This window comes from Sylvia atricapilla, chromosome 16, assembly GCF_009819655.1.
Source record: "Sylvia atricapilla isolate bSylAtr1 chromosome 16, bSylAtr1.pri, whole genome shotgun sequence".
NCBI classification, from domain to species: domain Eukaryota; kingdom Metazoa; phylum Chordata; class Aves; order Passeriformes; family Sylviidae; genus Sylvia; species Sylvia atricapilla.
Window position 1 is genome coordinate 7,741,040 of NC_089155.1, and position 15,613 is coordinate 7,756,652.

The 15,613-nt window shown below is 43.5% G+C and overlaps 1 protein-coding gene across 1 annotated transcript; it reads left to right on the forward strand.

The window, feature by feature from the left end:
- The first annotated feature begins 2,892 nt into the window (after positions 1–2,892).
- Positions 2,893–15,206, forward strand: RAD21L1 (RAD21 cohesin complex component like 1). Its single transcript, XM_066330770.1, has 13 exons — positions 2,893–3,625; positions 3,783–3,912; positions 5,388–5,487; positions 6,442–6,548; positions 6,926–7,111; positions 7,738–7,839; positions 8,819–8,929; positions 9,943–10,172; positions 11,006–11,108; positions 11,823–11,962; positions 12,653–12,733; positions 13,291–13,368; positions 14,142–15,206. The coding sequence occupies exons 1-13, from the start codon at positions 3,482–3,484 to the stop codon at positions 14,331–14,333; spliced, it is 1,704 nt and encodes a 567-aa protein (XP_066186867.1). The 5' UTR covers positions 2,893–3,481; the 3' UTR covers positions 14,334–15,206.
- The last annotated feature ends 407 nt before the right edge of the window (positions 15,207–15,613 follow it).

Here is a 15,613-nt window from a genome sequence, read left to right on the forward strand (position 1 = left end):
GGGGGCTTGGGAGGAGTTGATCTGTAAGGTGTCTTCCAACCCAAACCATTCCGTGACTCTATGAAATACAGAAGCTTCCCACCACAGTGTCCCCAGAGATGCAGCCAGAAGTGGGCCGAGAAAGAAGCAGAATTAAAAATAAATGTAAGTGCATCCTGCCATGTTAACTACATTTAGAGAGACTTTAGTACCAACCCACTCTGCAGGAAGGCAGGAGATGCTTGGAGACAAGTAGGTCATGGGACACAGGTTGTCCCAAATCAGCAGGGAAAGATGGATTTGGAGCAGGCAGGCATATCGCTGTGAACAGATGGGCAGGAGCAGATCTGCTGCCTCACCATCGCCAAATTCCCTAGGAAGACAGAACTGCCACCAGTTTGCTCCTGAGCAGAGCTGTGGTCAAGCCCTCTGTTCTGGAGCACCCAAGCTGTGTGTCTGTGCATGCACCCAGGGATACCAAGGCCAGGAGCCTGGCCAGGATGGGGATTTGTGGGTCAAAAGCAGAGGCATGCATGCCGTGGCTCCCACCTGCCCTCATACAGGGACAGGGCTAAGCCTGCTGTGGGGTCAGGGCTGCATGCTGTCTGGGGGGCTGATCCTGCACCCCAATCCCACAGCAATGCTTGAGAGGCCACCTGTGATGGATGAGGTGGAGGGATGTATCCTGCTGGCATCACTGCTTGCACTGTGCTTCCCCAGGATCCCACTGCCATTGCTGGATGGGAGCTGGAGGGGATCCCAGACTTTTGAAGGGGCCTCAGGGTAGCCCAAAAACTTTCCCCAGCCTGATCCCGAGTGGCTGAGCATGCGGCTGGGGACTGGCAAAGGCCACTCCATCCCCAAGGTGCTGGCACTAAGGGAAGGGGATGAGAGACTGAGACAGCCAAGATCTGTGCTGCCAGCGCAGGAGCAAAGAGAGGAGGGAGACAGCCAAGGTCAGAGGGAGCACTGCCAAAATTCACAATGAAACTGCAGGAGTGCTGGAGGGGAGAGACAGACGATTTGGAAAGAAAAGGAAAGAGGAGGGAGGGAAGGAGTCTGGGAGATGGAGCAGGGTGAAGGAGCCAGACGGGGAACCAGAGATGGGTACATGTCATTCCTCAGATGAAATGATTGAAACATGGATGAGAGGGACCGCAAATGGGAGCCTCAGGCAGGCAGAAGACAGAAGGAGTAGGAATGTGATGGAGCTAGACAGGCTGTTTGGCTCTGTTCCCAAACACAGCCCTGTGCAGCAGAGCCTTGGGGAGTGCACAGCTGTCTGGTGCCCACTGTCAGTGCTGACCCCCATCCAGCCTCACCACCGAAGTGAAGTTTCATTCCTGCCTCCTTAGCATTCACAGCATCCCACAGCAGAGAGCTCAAGGTGACTCGGAGGTCAGGGAAAAAGCAGCCGAGCAGTTCAGTTGCTGGCTCTACATCATCAAGAAATCCAGCAGTTTTGAGAGGTGTCCAGCGCATCACAGCCTCCCTGCCTGTCACTGCCAGTCCCTGTGTACCCCAGACACAACATCCCAGTGTGCCCCATGGATCGGGGATAGTGGGGATCCTGATCCAGCAAACTGCTTCTGGGAGCTGTTGCCACCAGCAAGGCAGGCAAGGCTGGACATCAGCATTGGTGCTGGGGAGGGCTGGAGCTGCACAGTGGGCATAAGTGAGGGTGGTTCCCCTCTTGCAGGGCATGGAGTTCCTGGACAGGTTTGATTCCCTGCGAAAGCAGTGGATATCTGCTCTGGGGCTCATGGGAGGTTCCTCCAAGTCCCCGTTGGGGATACACCACTCCAAGGATGGTTTATAGCAAAAAATCCCTCTCCATCCCCAAACGTCTGAGCCGCAGCCCAAAGGCAGCTGGAGGGATGGAGTCCTGCGTGCCACTACGACCAGCTGCAGAGCCGCTGGGAAGAGGCTCAGCACTTTTCTGGTGATAATTAAGATCTCGTTATCTTCAGCTAACACCAGGGACACAGGGAAAACCACAGGTGCCTTGTGAGATGGCAACAGCCGATACTCCGGGCTGTGCCTGAGAGCAACGGGAGCTTCGCTGTGTTCTGCCTGAATATAAAGCATGGAAAGCACAAAGCAGAGGGTGACAAACTATTTTTTTTTCCTGGCTGGTGACGCCTAAATGTGCAAACATACTGTTTTCTCTCAGGGGTGGCTGGAATTGACACAGATGGATGGCTGTGCATCTTTTGCCTTCACCCTCTGCACAGAGGTCCGACCTGAGGCTCTGGGGGTTTTGTTTGTTTGTTTGTTTGTTTTGTGGTTTTTTGTTTTCTCTCTCTCTCTCCCTCTCTCTCTCTCTCTCCTTTTTTTTTTTTTTTTTTTTTTTTTTTTTTTTTTTTTTTCCTCCCTTGTTTGTTTGTTTCTGGCTTTTTTCTTCTGCAAATTTGCTCCACCAGGGGAGTTTTATCAGACGTGTCTGGAGCCACGCAGGAGCTGCTCACCTGCAGAGAAAGAGATGGGGCGGTGCCTGCAAACGGGCTCTTAGAATGTCAAGGGTGAAAGGGGTTGGGAGGAGAAGAGAAGGGGAGGGGAAGACAAGGAGAGGAGAGGAAGGAGGAGAGGTGGATGGGGAGAGTGAGATTGCCCTCCACTCTCATGAATGAGGGGTGCGGCACCGTGCTCCCGGGCATCTGTGGATCTGCCGCTGGGCCCCAGGAAGGAGCAGGGCGCCATTGACCGCGGCAGGTCCCCGCCGAAGGCTCGGGGCCGTGGCGGGTGGACACGGGCCCTGTGGGGGCTGCCCCACGGCGCCTCCCCGCCCCCGCTGCGGCCTGAGGAGGGTCTGCCGGCCCCGCCGAGCGCCTTCAGCGCCTGATAATCCCCTTCGCTCCTCGCAGAGCCGAGCGGGGCTCTTCATCCCCCCCGGGGCTCCTCATCCCCCCCGGGGCTCCTCAGCGGCCGGCTGCGCCCATCCGTCCCTCAGGATCCCGCTAAATCCAACACGCCCCTCCTTGGCATTGCTCAGGCCTGCTGTTCCCTCGGATCCCGCTAAATCTCCCTGTCCCCTCAGCGTCTTGGTCATCACCCCATCCCCTCAGGTCCTGCTAAACCCTCAGGGCCTCAGGCACTAAATCCACCCTGACCCACGCCCTGAGGATCCCGCCAAATCCCCCCTGCCCTCTGAGGGTGCCGCTAAATCCTTTCATTCCCTCGGTGCTCTCAGGGTTGTCCCATTCCCTCAGTGCCCAGCTGGGTGATCCCAGACCATCTGGATCCTACTAAATTCTCACATCCCCTTAATATCTGCCTGGGTGCCCTGTCCTCTCAGATCCCATAAATTGTCTCAGTGCCTGGTTGTGTCCCCCCATCCCCTCAGACCCCACTAAATTCCCCCTTCCTCACAGCACCCAACTCATCCTCTCAGATTCCACTAAATCCCTAATCCCACTTGGTGCCCCAGGACCCATCTCCTGTTGCAAGGGGAAGAGCTCAGGGCATTCTGTCAGGGCTGCCCTGACACCTTTGGCCAGGCACCATGTTCTACGTCAATTTGCTCATCAACAAGCGGGGGCCGCTGGCCAAAATCTGGCTGGCTGCCCACTGGGAGAAGAAACTTACCAAGGCACATATCTTTGAGTGCAATTTAGAGGCCACCGTACAAAAAATCCTCTCCCCGAAGGTAGGCTGTGGCATGAGGAGGGATCTGGAAAGTCCTAGGGTGGAGGTGTTGATCTCTTGTAGAGAAATCTGTTATTACTGTGTAATATTTTAACGTTTTTGCCAAAAGTAGAAACTCCTGAACAACTTTTTTCTTTTGTTATTTTTAATCCTCACAGTTTGCTATTGCTCTGCGAACCTCGGGACACTTACTCCTGGGGGTGGTGCGGATTTACCACAGGAAAGCAAAGTACCTCTTGGCAGACTGCAGTGAAGCTCTGACCAAAATGAAGACAGCCTTTCGCCCAGGTGTACACAAATTGCAGCATTTTTTTATCTATGTCCTTTACAGCTCTCATTTTAAAAGTTAATTTTTGGATATTTCTGGTAAATTTCCATGACTGACCCCAAAGGATACTGAACATTATAGTGCCTACTGCTGGTGTTGAGTCTGACTTAACCTAGTGCAATTTCAGGTCTTTGACTCCCTTAACAGAAACAGTACCTTAAGTGGGCTTACAAGAAGATGCTTGAGTTCAGCCTCCGTTGCTAGATAATTAATTTTAATTTCTGATGACACCAACAACATGTCTAACAGTGTCAGTGCCAGACCTGACTGTGTTTTGAGCTCTAGCCATGTAGACAGGGAGAAGGGAGCTGAGATAACTGGAGCCTTTTCCAACAGGCTCTGTGTTTGTCGTTCTTGGGCAATAAATGGGAAGCACTGCTGTCTAAAAAAAGCCTGAGAACACCACTGTCTACTGCCATTTTTAATGTGCTTTGTGACCTGGTCTGTTTGCAAAATAGTGAATAATTCCTCTGCATTATTCTCAAGGATATGATCACAGAATTAGAGAATCACAGAACCATTTAGGCTGGAAAAGCCCTCCAAAACCCAGCCCAACTGTTCACCCAGCACTGCCAAGGCCATCACTAAGCCATATCCCCAAATACCACGTGTCTTTCAAATCCCTCCAGGGATGGTGACTCCAGCACTACCCTGGGCAGCCTGTGCCAGGGCTTGAAAACTCTTTCAGTGAAGAAAATTTCCTTAATATCCAGCTGAAATCTGCTGGCCACAACTTGTGACTATTTTGGTGATAGATCCTGTAGCAACTTGGAGAGCACCACACAGCTCAAGAGCACACAACAGTCAGCATTGTGGCAACAGAGACTTTACCTAGATAAAAGGGGGGAGAAAAATCTCAGCAGAAGTGATAAAATGCTGAAAGAGGCTGTTCAGGGATGCTGTGAAATCTCCATCAGCAGAAATAGTCAAAAGTGATCTGACTTTGAAATTGACCCTGTTATGAGCAAAAGGTTGGGTTGGATGACCTTGAGAAATCCTTCCTCACATGAATTTTCCCAGGATTCTCTGATTCCCTAGTAATTGCAGTCTGACTACATAATTATTGCTGGATGCTGGAGAACAGTTATGGAGACAGAGCAGAGGAAAGGAAAACACAGTGGTTCACTTGCAGTGCTGTGAAAGACTCTGGCCTAAAAGTCAGCTGGGACTGACTAAAGCAGCTGTTCACCAACACAAGTGCTTACATATTTCAGGTCCTGTTGCAGCAGACTCTTTTGTATCTGTAAAAAACAGACCATCTTAAGGACGTGGAAACTGAAATTCCACTTTTGGGTGCCTAAGCTTTACGTTTCTGTGATTTAGAATGGCAACAGCCCCTCCTTGACAGGTTTATAGGCTTATTACACCTACATGGGAGACAACACTACTTTTATTTTATTGATACTTATTTTGTTATGTTGTCTGTTTATTTCAGGGCTTCTTGACCTTCCAGAAGAGAACTTTGAGGCTGCTTATCAGTCCATTACACTGCCTGAAGAATTTCATGATTTTGAAGCACCACTACCAGATGTAAAGTAAATGCTTCCCTAGTTTTTATTCATTCTTATAGTGTTTTCAGAAGTAAAAGCTATACTTGCTGTTATCTGATCAAGACACAGATTGGGTTGTTTTGATTTAATAACTGAATTCTCCTAAGTTCTGGTCTCTACAAGGCTACAGCCACAGGCGTTCTGCTTTGGTTGCTTTCCTCAGTCCTTTAATCAACAGACCTTCACAATGAAATAATGTCTTGAACTTAGACTTCAGGATTTTAAATTGTCTGAGTGAAGGATGCAAACAGCTTTCTGAACCTCAAGAGAAGAGATAAAAAATTAGTATTAATCCTGAAAGATGTGGCCAGTAACCGCACAGTGTTGCACTGTTCCAGTGGGTAACTTAATTTTGTTTCTGCTCCACTGCTCTCTGAGTCTGGGATGTTTTATCTGCAATAGTCAGCCTGGCTCCTGAGAAAAAGCCAGCATATTTCTTAGGCTTTTTTGACACAAAGCAGCATTAATGTAGAAAACTGATAAAAAGCAGGAGCCTAAGTCATGTTTCTGATGGCTCTGATGCCCTGAAGGTCCAGGACAAGAGATTTCCACCGAGGATTGCTCTGTACCTCCTCATAAATATGGTTTGATGTGATCAGTAAGAGTTTATTATTTTCTAAGTACAGCTGCAATATAATACACTTTATTCAAGTGTCTCAGTGTGCTGACTCTGTAAAGGTATTTTCTCTGCCCGCCCAAAGAGTTGTGTCATTTGATTTAAACGATGTTTCACTAATTAGTTGCCTTCTGACAAGGTAGATATACAAAAACAAAATCACAAAACCCCAAGTATACTTGCAAAAGAGAGTGGAAATATATGGGGGCTTGTAATAAAATGTCAGGATTGAAGGCTGTTTAGAAACAAGTTTTCACATTCCAGCTGAATGCTCAGTGGGTTTCAATTCACCCTATATATTTTTTTAATATTTTTTTCATCAGGGCCATTGATGTTGCTGAACATTTTACCTTGAATCAGAGAAGAGCTGAAGAAATCACACTTGCAGAGGATTATGAAAGCAGTATACTTCTCTGTGATAGAAACTTTGGTGAGAGAAGTTGAGAAATTGGAAGTATTTCATGAGAAGTGTGTTTTCTGTGAAGCTTTTATGTGAACCCTTTCCATGTGTGAAAAAGCTGTGATTAAAAGTGCATTTGTTTCCTGCTTTTGCTGATTGGGGCCTATCATGATGCCTTAGGTTTAAAATTTTGTGTAAGCAATATAATCTGGTGTCAGAGACTAGGAACCAAACCAAATGTTGCCTGCTTTTACTAAATTAGATAACATTGTTTATTGTTTATTCCATTTGAGGTATGGGATGTCTCACAATCTTTTAAAAATTACTTTAAAAAAATTAGGAAACTAACAAATCTAGGTTTCCAAAACTCATGCAGATGAGGGATCAGGAACTGTGTGTTCCCTCAGATGAAGAAGCAGATGCACTGAGGAGACAGAGCTTCTTTGAGGGCAGTGTCCTGACGAGCAGTAACAGTCTGGTGGCCGATCCCAACTCAGCCAGCACCAGCGGAGACAAATCTGTGCTGCACGAAGATGTTTACTGCTTCCAGGATGACCATTTTGGGGATGAGGATGATGCTGCAGATATGATTGGTAGGGTTTGCCACAGGCAAACAGAATAAGTTCCATTCCAAATGTTTTTATTCTTACAGGAAAACAGTCAAGACAGCATGAAAGCGATTGTTGTCAAACATAAATTCTGTGTTATTTGTTGTTTTCATACGTATTTTTTTCCTACCTGTCACTAAATCTGTGATCACTTAGAAACTGCCAAATCAAATTGATTTAAAGGCTGTATTTCATTATTTTAGAATTAAAGACATTAAATTTAGTTAGCATTAGGCTTAATGTTTAACAATTTAATTTCTATTTTCAAAGGTGAAATAGTGCAGCATTTTTATCCTTACTGTCATAATAACAAAAGCAGCAAAGTAGCTTCTACATCATTATGGCTTAGAGTATTTATATAAACCTTACAGATTGATACCTGTTAACACTATCAAGGCCATAATTTTCAAAAAAAAGGTGGAAATCTCAAACTTGGGACTAATCCCCTCCTTTGTGTGCTGTTGCAGACAGCTGTATCACTGACGGCCATCTGCAGAAGCTGAGCTTGCTTTCTTTGCAGAGTATTAACCTTGACTAACATTAGGCTGTATCAGGCTATTTCATGACTTCTAAGGCTTAGAATGATTAGAACTATGTGTTTTGTATTTAAGAAATCCTGTTGAGGGATGAGCAAAATGCCCTAGATAAAGACATTCTTGATGTGGAGGAAGCACGTCCTTTGTCACAAGATCTGCCAGAGAACAGCACAGCCAGTGAGTTTGCAGTGTCTGCTCCATCTCACATAAACCCTCTGTTCCTGTGTTAATGCCTAATGTCACTCACATTCAGCTTTTTGTAGTGTCCTTGTGCCTTTTCCTTTCTTCATTTATTTTGCCTTTTTTCTCCCCCTAAACTGCTTCATCCACCATTTTAGGATAATTTTATTTGATTTAGGGATTCCAAATATGTAACTTGACATTGCTTAGAAACACCTTCATGTGACATCCTGTTGGATACGCTGTTGGTCCACCCTGCTGCTCACAGTGTGATGTCCCTTTTGAGGGGGAAAGCAACCCAAATAAGGCTGTTCTGTAACAGTGAACTTTCCTAGTGAGAGCTTTAAAGGTCTTTTCCAACAGAAACAATTCTGTGCTTCTATATCTGGCTTCATGTTTCTGTGACAAATGACACTTAAGTAGCTCATAAAGGTGTTGTTAATCTTCTTTTGGTTTGATGTTGATGAAAGAAATTAAGCTTTGATAACTATTTCAGAGAAAAATTTGCTCTCTTAAATCCTTACTTCCCCATCAGAGTGTTAGTTTAAAACAGAGAATTCTGGAACAGCTTTAAAGGGATAGAGTGGCTCTTGCCTCTCCTTGCTCTATTGCTGGTGCTGCTTGTTCCTTTTCTGTTGACAGAAATGTCCACATTACCATGCACTTGCCTGGACTGGAAACAGATAGGGATTGAAACTAAACACCTTTGCCCCTAAACACTTTCTGTTGTGTGGGTTTTTCTCCAGATCAGTTCTTCTGTCTCTGTATGGCCTGGTCATTCTGGGATCAGTGAAGGGAAGTGTGCAGGGCAGAGTATGAGAAGGAACTGGTGAACATAAGTGAGATTATAAACAAAACTACAGTTTCCTATTTCTCACTGGTTTTGTCTGGTGTCATTCTCTGTCGTGTGATTGAGAACATAGTCCATATTGTAATTTTTTCTTTTATTTGGGTTATTTGCTGGGTTTTCTTGCAGTTGAGTCCAACTGTGCAGACACCATGGTTAAGGATGTAAATCACACAATGAGTGAGACAACCATTCTGCTCCAGGATGAAGAATTTGTGCTTGAACCAGTTGATGATACAGGTCAGAAGTTGATCAGTTTCTGAGGAATGTTTGCATTAACTAGGTTTGGTTTGCTTCTTAGTAGTAAAAATACTTGCAAATATAGATTATTCCCATCTTAGATTTCATCTGCTCCTGCTATCAGAGTTCCATTTTACGGTACGTATTATACAAACCCAGGTTCAGGTTATTTATCTCAACTGCCTAAATTTCTGCTTGCAGTTGCTTCCATGTAGCAAGTCAAGTTTTGTTGCTCTTCAGCTCTGGTAGCATTGCAAGCTTGGCCTCAGGGGTGTTACTGAAGATTCACCTGAAAAACTATAATTGCCAGTGACACATCAGTGACTTTTATATTTAAACTCACAATCCTAAAACTTTCAAGCCTTTGGAAAACATTGGTTTGTGAACTTTTAACAAGATCCAAGGTGAAAAGCATTACATTTCTGCTGTAGAGGAAATCTAAATGTCCCCTATCACATTGGTGGCTGTTTATGAATAAACAAGCTCATGTTGACAGCAATATTTACAATATTTGAATTTTCTGGCATGCCCAAATAATATCCAGGAAGTTATGGCTGTATAAGTAATCTGTGTCTTTCTTTTGTGTTTACATCTTGATTAAATTGCTAAAGGATTAAACTGACAAATACAGATATTAATTATGAGGTAATGAAACCTCTTGAGTGCATCAGCAGTTCCTGGAGCACTTACCTTCCTGATGGATTAAAGACAGCTTACTCAGTCTTGTTGCTCTATCATGTGTTCTCATTAAGTTCTCCTGTTCCCAGGTTTGTATTAAAAGAGTAATTTGTCTTCCGCAATTAAACGTAAGGGAATTTCCAGTAAAAGAGTACAAAGAGTGAAAACTTCATAGAAACTTTTGGAGGAATGGCTTGTGCACTTGTACTTTGATTTTCAAGTCTAGGCAGTGTTCAGAAAGTTGGCGGTCAGGTTGATTCATTGGGCTTTTTTTTGTGTGCCTAATGTCCTAGGAGTAGACCTTAAGACTTGTTATTAATAATTGCTTTATGTAGCTGTCACCAAGAGCAGAAAAAAACAAAGAAAGAGGAAGCTGCTGGTGGATGTAGAGAAGCAGCTCAGCTGCCAGACCATGTACAAGCAGCTCACCAACTGCACAGACCTCCTGGCCATGCTGGACCTCGCTCCCCCAACCAAGAAAACGATGATGTGGAAGGAGTGGGGAGGTGTGGATAAACTCCTGTCCCAGGCTGCACAGCCTGTAGTTCATGCTCAGCTACAAAAGGTAAAGATCAGTTCCTTGTGAGGTCTGTGGCACTGTGTAGGTTCCAGGATTGTTGCAGAGCTGGGATCTGACAGAGAGAGGTTTTGCAGACTCTGATCTGAACTTGGAGCTGGCTGCAGGTGTGCACTGAGCATTGCTCAGCAGTACAGGTGAGCTGGACATCTGATGGTTTGCACACCCACCACTAATTGTTTCATCATCTGTGGGGTCATGGCCTAACCTCCTGCATGCCAACAAGTGAAAAATTAGAAAAGGAACATGAGAACTGGTTTCATTTCACACGCTGGCACCTGACTGATCTTATACTGAGACACAACTTCTTACTTTTCTGTCCATTTCTTATACTTTCTCCTTTGTTGTATTGTTTTCTGTTTTATTTCCTCTTTGTCATCAATTCGAGGCATCTGTTGTTTATATTTACTTTAAAGGTACATCAGACATTATTATTCGAGTGTTGTAATGGATTTGGAAGGGTTCACTGCAGCAGCGCAGCTTCACCACTTAGAGTCCAGCTGTAGAATTACAACTTGCTCTTTAAGAGAATGAAAACTGCAGATGTTTCTTTCATCCTTCCTCACTGGCTGGCTTCAAGAAAAATTATCCAAGCTGCTCCTAAGATGTTTTTTCCACGGAATTCATGTCAGAGCTGCAGAAGGCTATTGCTTAAAAACAACAACAAAAAAATTGCAGATTTTCAGTGACCTAATTCAAATACTGAAATTCTGGGTTGCAATCATTAACATACAGCTCATATTCATATCTTTGTGTTGATGTTTGCAAATAATCTGACATGATATTCTGAAAGCAAACATAGAAAAAATAATTATTTTCAGTTGTTTGAAAAATGCTTCAAGACTGACAGATTTAAGATGAGAGCAAATGGAATACAGAGGATGTCTGAAATGAAAGAAGCGAGAAAAGAGCAAGATACTACAGGTAATATTTTAATTATGTTGTGCAGAATTAGCTGTTAGAAAGTATTTTCTATTCTACACAATGTTTGAGAGACACAAGAGGTGTTTGCATGCAGTATGCCACAAATTACTACTTTGCTGTTCTTTTGTTTCTTAGACATTAAATGAAACCCAAGTATTTTCTTCCTTGTGGCATAAGGAGATATTTTGCTTTCATCTTTGGTTTCTCTAATTATCTCTGAAACTGCAGATTTGGGTAATGTTGCTTATGGAGTTTTTTTTAAAATATAATTTTTAAAAAAAGCTTTCCACTTATTCTAAGCTTAATCAAACTGCTCTCCAAAATTCCAAATTATTGTAAATAGTTCTACTTGTGTCTGGAAGATGTGTTTGGTTAGTATCAGGCAAGAAGAAATGTTCCATTTTAGATCTTCTGAGAAGGATGTATCCACTTTCACTCCTTTGCTCTGCTGGGAACTTAACCTGCCTCAAAATTAATTAACAAACCCACCTCCTGTGACTCCATAAAGGTCAACTTTTAGAAAAGGAAAACCTGCCTTGGAAGGTTCTTCTTCCATGCTCCTGTTGGGAATGATGTTTCTTCAATATTTGCTTATTCTGGCTCTTCCTCTCAAAGAGTGTGAACTTGGGTGTGATTTTGGTTTTCAGTGGGTTTTTGTTAAGGACAGTGATTCACAGTAATTGCCTCTACAACCTTGGTTTTCTATTAATACAGAGATGCTGCCAGTGGAAGAGCCAAGTTACCTGCAGGAGCCAGCTCATTCCGAGACTGGGAGAAAAATTAGAGATGATTCCTTCATGTTGACATCACATAATGACAAAAACGAAACCATTGAGAACTGTGGTGAAATTATAGTGAGCAGTTTCCCTTAGTATTAGAGACCTAAGTGTGTATTGTGTGTATTCCACTTTTTGCTAAGGTTCCATTTAAAACATGTTAAGAAATGACTAATGTTTGGAAAGAATGCTAAAACCAGTCAAGAGAACATTAAGTAGCTTGTGTGATGAAAGTTTAATTATAATTTGGTAAACTCCCACAATGAATGAATGATTAATTTAAATGTTTATTAATCAGCATAGATTACAGTTTAATCACTAAGTATAAATGAGAGCTTAATACTAAATATGAAATGTAGTACTGAAGAGACAAATATAATCTTTATAAAGAATAAAATTTATCTTTCGTGTCTCATATTGAGGAAATATTGAGGAAATACTTAAGCAATATCTCTTCCATCTTCACTTATGCTAAAGGGTATTTTTTAGAGAATATGAAGCTCATTAATGTTGAAAAGTGATGAAATTGGAGCTAATGGCATCAGAAAGCATGTGCCTGAACTCTGCCCACAGGTGCATATTCAGCTGTAGGATAAATCCTACAGCAATGTCCTTCCTTGTATCAGGAAAGAAATGGTAGAAATAGCACCTATTAACTAATTTTGGAAAAATTCCTTACAATAACCTCTTTGAGCAGAACTGTGTAATGAGAATTGGATCGTGTGCATAAATGGGCAGACCTAGTGATTGTCTTTTTTGTGCTCACAGGAGGATGGAGCAGCCTTTTCCGAGAGCTCAAAAAATTCCCTGGGCCAGGAAGCTGAAGCACAGCAGGTGGAGGTGCCAAAGGTGTGTGTCCTAAGCTGATGGCCCTGCCTTGTTTCAAAAGAGAACCCTGTTTCTTTATTAAAAAAAAAAAAATAGCATCAGGAGTTTACAGGGAGTTTTGCTTCCAGTGAGAAGGAAGTAATTTCAACCTTGCTGACTCTGGGGATGCTCAAATACTCTGAAACCAGAGCAGTCAGCTGCAGACTTCAGAGGTTAAGCCCAAAATCACAAGCCAAATATTTGAACATCTCTTTAAGCCCTTGGGCAGTGCAAATCCTGTCAGAATCCCGGTCCCACAGAGCAGTACCTGGCTGTGGAGCTGCCTCACTGGGACCATGTCCATGGCCTGTTGCACCTGAGCTGTCTCTGTAGCACAAAGCACACAGGTCCCATCCTTCCCCTTGTTTCACACAACCTTGTGTGAGCACAGAGGTGTCCGAGGCTCCAGATTCCCTGAGTTTGGCCATCCAGATGCCCAGCTCCAGCTGGATTTTCAGTCAGGCTGGAACTCCTGCCCTTTTTCTCGTGGTGTGTGTTTTTATACACCCTGACTAACCATCTGTTTACTTCCTCTCAAGGAGCAACCAAGGACCAGGAAAGACAGTGAAGAAATAAGATGGGGCAAAAGAACTCTTCGGTTACAAAAAACTTTACAGGTACCAGAGCTGGATTGTGTTATTAGATACCAAAAGGTGGTGCTGATTTCAGCTGGACCCTATTAGAAAAGCTCTTCGTTCTACTGTCCATTGTGTCTTTGCCTCTCACTTGCAGAATGTGCTTTTTTTGGTATTTCTGTGGAAAATCAGGATTCTGGGTGCTTGGTATGTGGTGTTCCCTTCCACAGCTGCTGGAATTACTAGAATTTACTGGATGTTGTTTTTTTAAAAACGTATTTCAAAGGTTCTGTGCAAATAATAAATAAATATTTACACCTGAGTACAGCCTTTAAAAAACAAGAGAGAACTCTGAAACTATAGAATTGCTCAAGGATATTTATTGTTACCAATCACAAAGCACAATGGAAGCACTCCAGTGGTGCAATGGAACTTGATGGAATTGTAGATTTTAGTAACACACATAAATACCAACACTATTACGGCATTAAAATGTTAAGAGCCACTTCTGTAAACACAGATGGAAGATAGCCAGAGAGGTTGTGCACTCCCCATCCCTGGAAGTGCTCAAGGCCAGGTTGGATGGGGCTTGGAACAACTTTGTCTAGTTGAAGGTATCCAGGGCGGGGGAATGAGATGGTCTTTCAGGTCCCTTCCAACCCAAACCAGTGTGTGCTCCCATGATTCTATGGAGATTGAATCCTATCTGGGGCATTCAGGCAGAGAATATGCAGTGCTCTCTGTTTGGACTCCAGAGGCTCCACTTTTACTGCTGGAGAAGCTGATTTGACTGATTTGTCATTTCCCTCACGCAGCAACTGAAGAGATCAGGCGTGTGTTCCTTCAGTTTTCGGGAGCTCTGCCGGAGAAACAACCGGAAACAAGCTGCAGCCACGTTTTACATCTTCCTGGTGCTGAAGAAGCAGCTGGTCCTCGAGCTGTGGCAGCACGAGCCCTTTGCTGACCTCACAGCCACTGCTGGGCCCATGTTTGACAAGATCAGATAAACTGATCAAAATACAGCTTAGATTGCATTTTCCAGCAAATAGTTTTCCTGGAGAAAGGATGGAATGTCTTGTCAAACTGTGGGAGATGAGCAGAGCTCCCTGTCCTCTACAACACCCAGTAATGGCTTTTGCAGGGGTCCTGCCCCAGGTGATCCCTACAGGGCTTATTATTAATATTTATAGTTACATGATGAGTTATATGATAGTTATACAATATATTATTAAATACCACTAAAATATATATTCTGCATAAGAGATTTCCATTGTGAAGGGTTTTATAAAAGTCCTTCAAAACCTTCAGAGACTACTTTTGGAGCTTAAATTATTTTTTATAAGGCTTGTGTCTGTTAATTCTCCAATACTAGCAGTAAGACTTACCTGTTTACTCTCTGTAGAAAAAAAAAAAAAAAAAAAAAAATTAGACTATTTAAAATTGTTCCTGTCAAAGAATGTTCAGGATCTTATATTTTAAGATCTGGGTACTGCCTCCAGTGTTGCTTTTGTGTGTTCAGGCACACAGAGGTTACACTGGCCCTAGAATAGTCCAGAAGCTGCAGCAGGAAATTCTATTTCTTGCACCTGAGCTGTCTATTTCTTGCAGCTAGAATCCTGTATTTTCAGATTTCACAGAGGTTTTTTAACTTATTAACACCTTTATTCATGTGTAGACCTATTTTAAAATGGATGTTTATTGAAATAATATTAGTTCCTTGCATTTTTATCTAATTTCGGATAAATTTTATCCCTTTTACTGTAATTTTCTGAAGCTTTTGGTTTCTCTCTGCTCCCTACCTGGAGGAGGAATGTTTGTGCTCCACTCAGGTGCTTTGGTGCTGTGAGGACATCACTGTTCCTTCATGTAGAATCAATTAAATTCAGAAGATGTTTCCTTTGCTTGTTGGTGTTTCTTCTGAAGGATCAAATCCTATGGGTTCATCTCAGAGTCAGGGACTCGGTGATTTTACTTAAAATGGGAAAGGATGAATGATACTGTCACCCAACTTCCAGGTGTTCACTCACCTCAGTGACACTTCTATTTTTCTGGGCCCACTAATGTGTGTGGTTCCTGTCACAGATGACTCGGGGAGGTTTGGTTTTGAGGGTCTGTTTAAGGGAGTAAAAAGGCTTTAAAAGAGGTGAAGCCCCAGCCTGGGGCAGGGGTGGCCACTGGCTGTGGGGGTGTTCCAGTCCAGTGTCCTTTCTGAACAGGAATATTTGATTAAATAAGTGATGGGCTTTTGCTGCTGTTCTCTGAAGGGTTCTTTTTCTGGGTGTAAGGC

Bases quoted from the DNA above. Each gene is read 5' to 3' on its own strand.
- RAD21L1 (XM_066330770.1), top strand. From the start codon at position 3,482: ATGTTCTACGTCAATTTGCTCATCAACAAGCGGGGGCCGCTGGCCAAA. The intron at 11,963-12,652 runs GTGAGCAGTTTC...TTGTGCTCACAG, and splicing joins AGAACTGTGGTGAAATTATA to GAGGATGGAGCAGCCTTTTC. The intron at 12,734-13,290 runs GTGTGTGTCCTA...CTTCCTCTCAAG, and splicing joins AGCAGGTGGAGGTGCCAAAG to GAGCAACCAAGGACCAGGAA.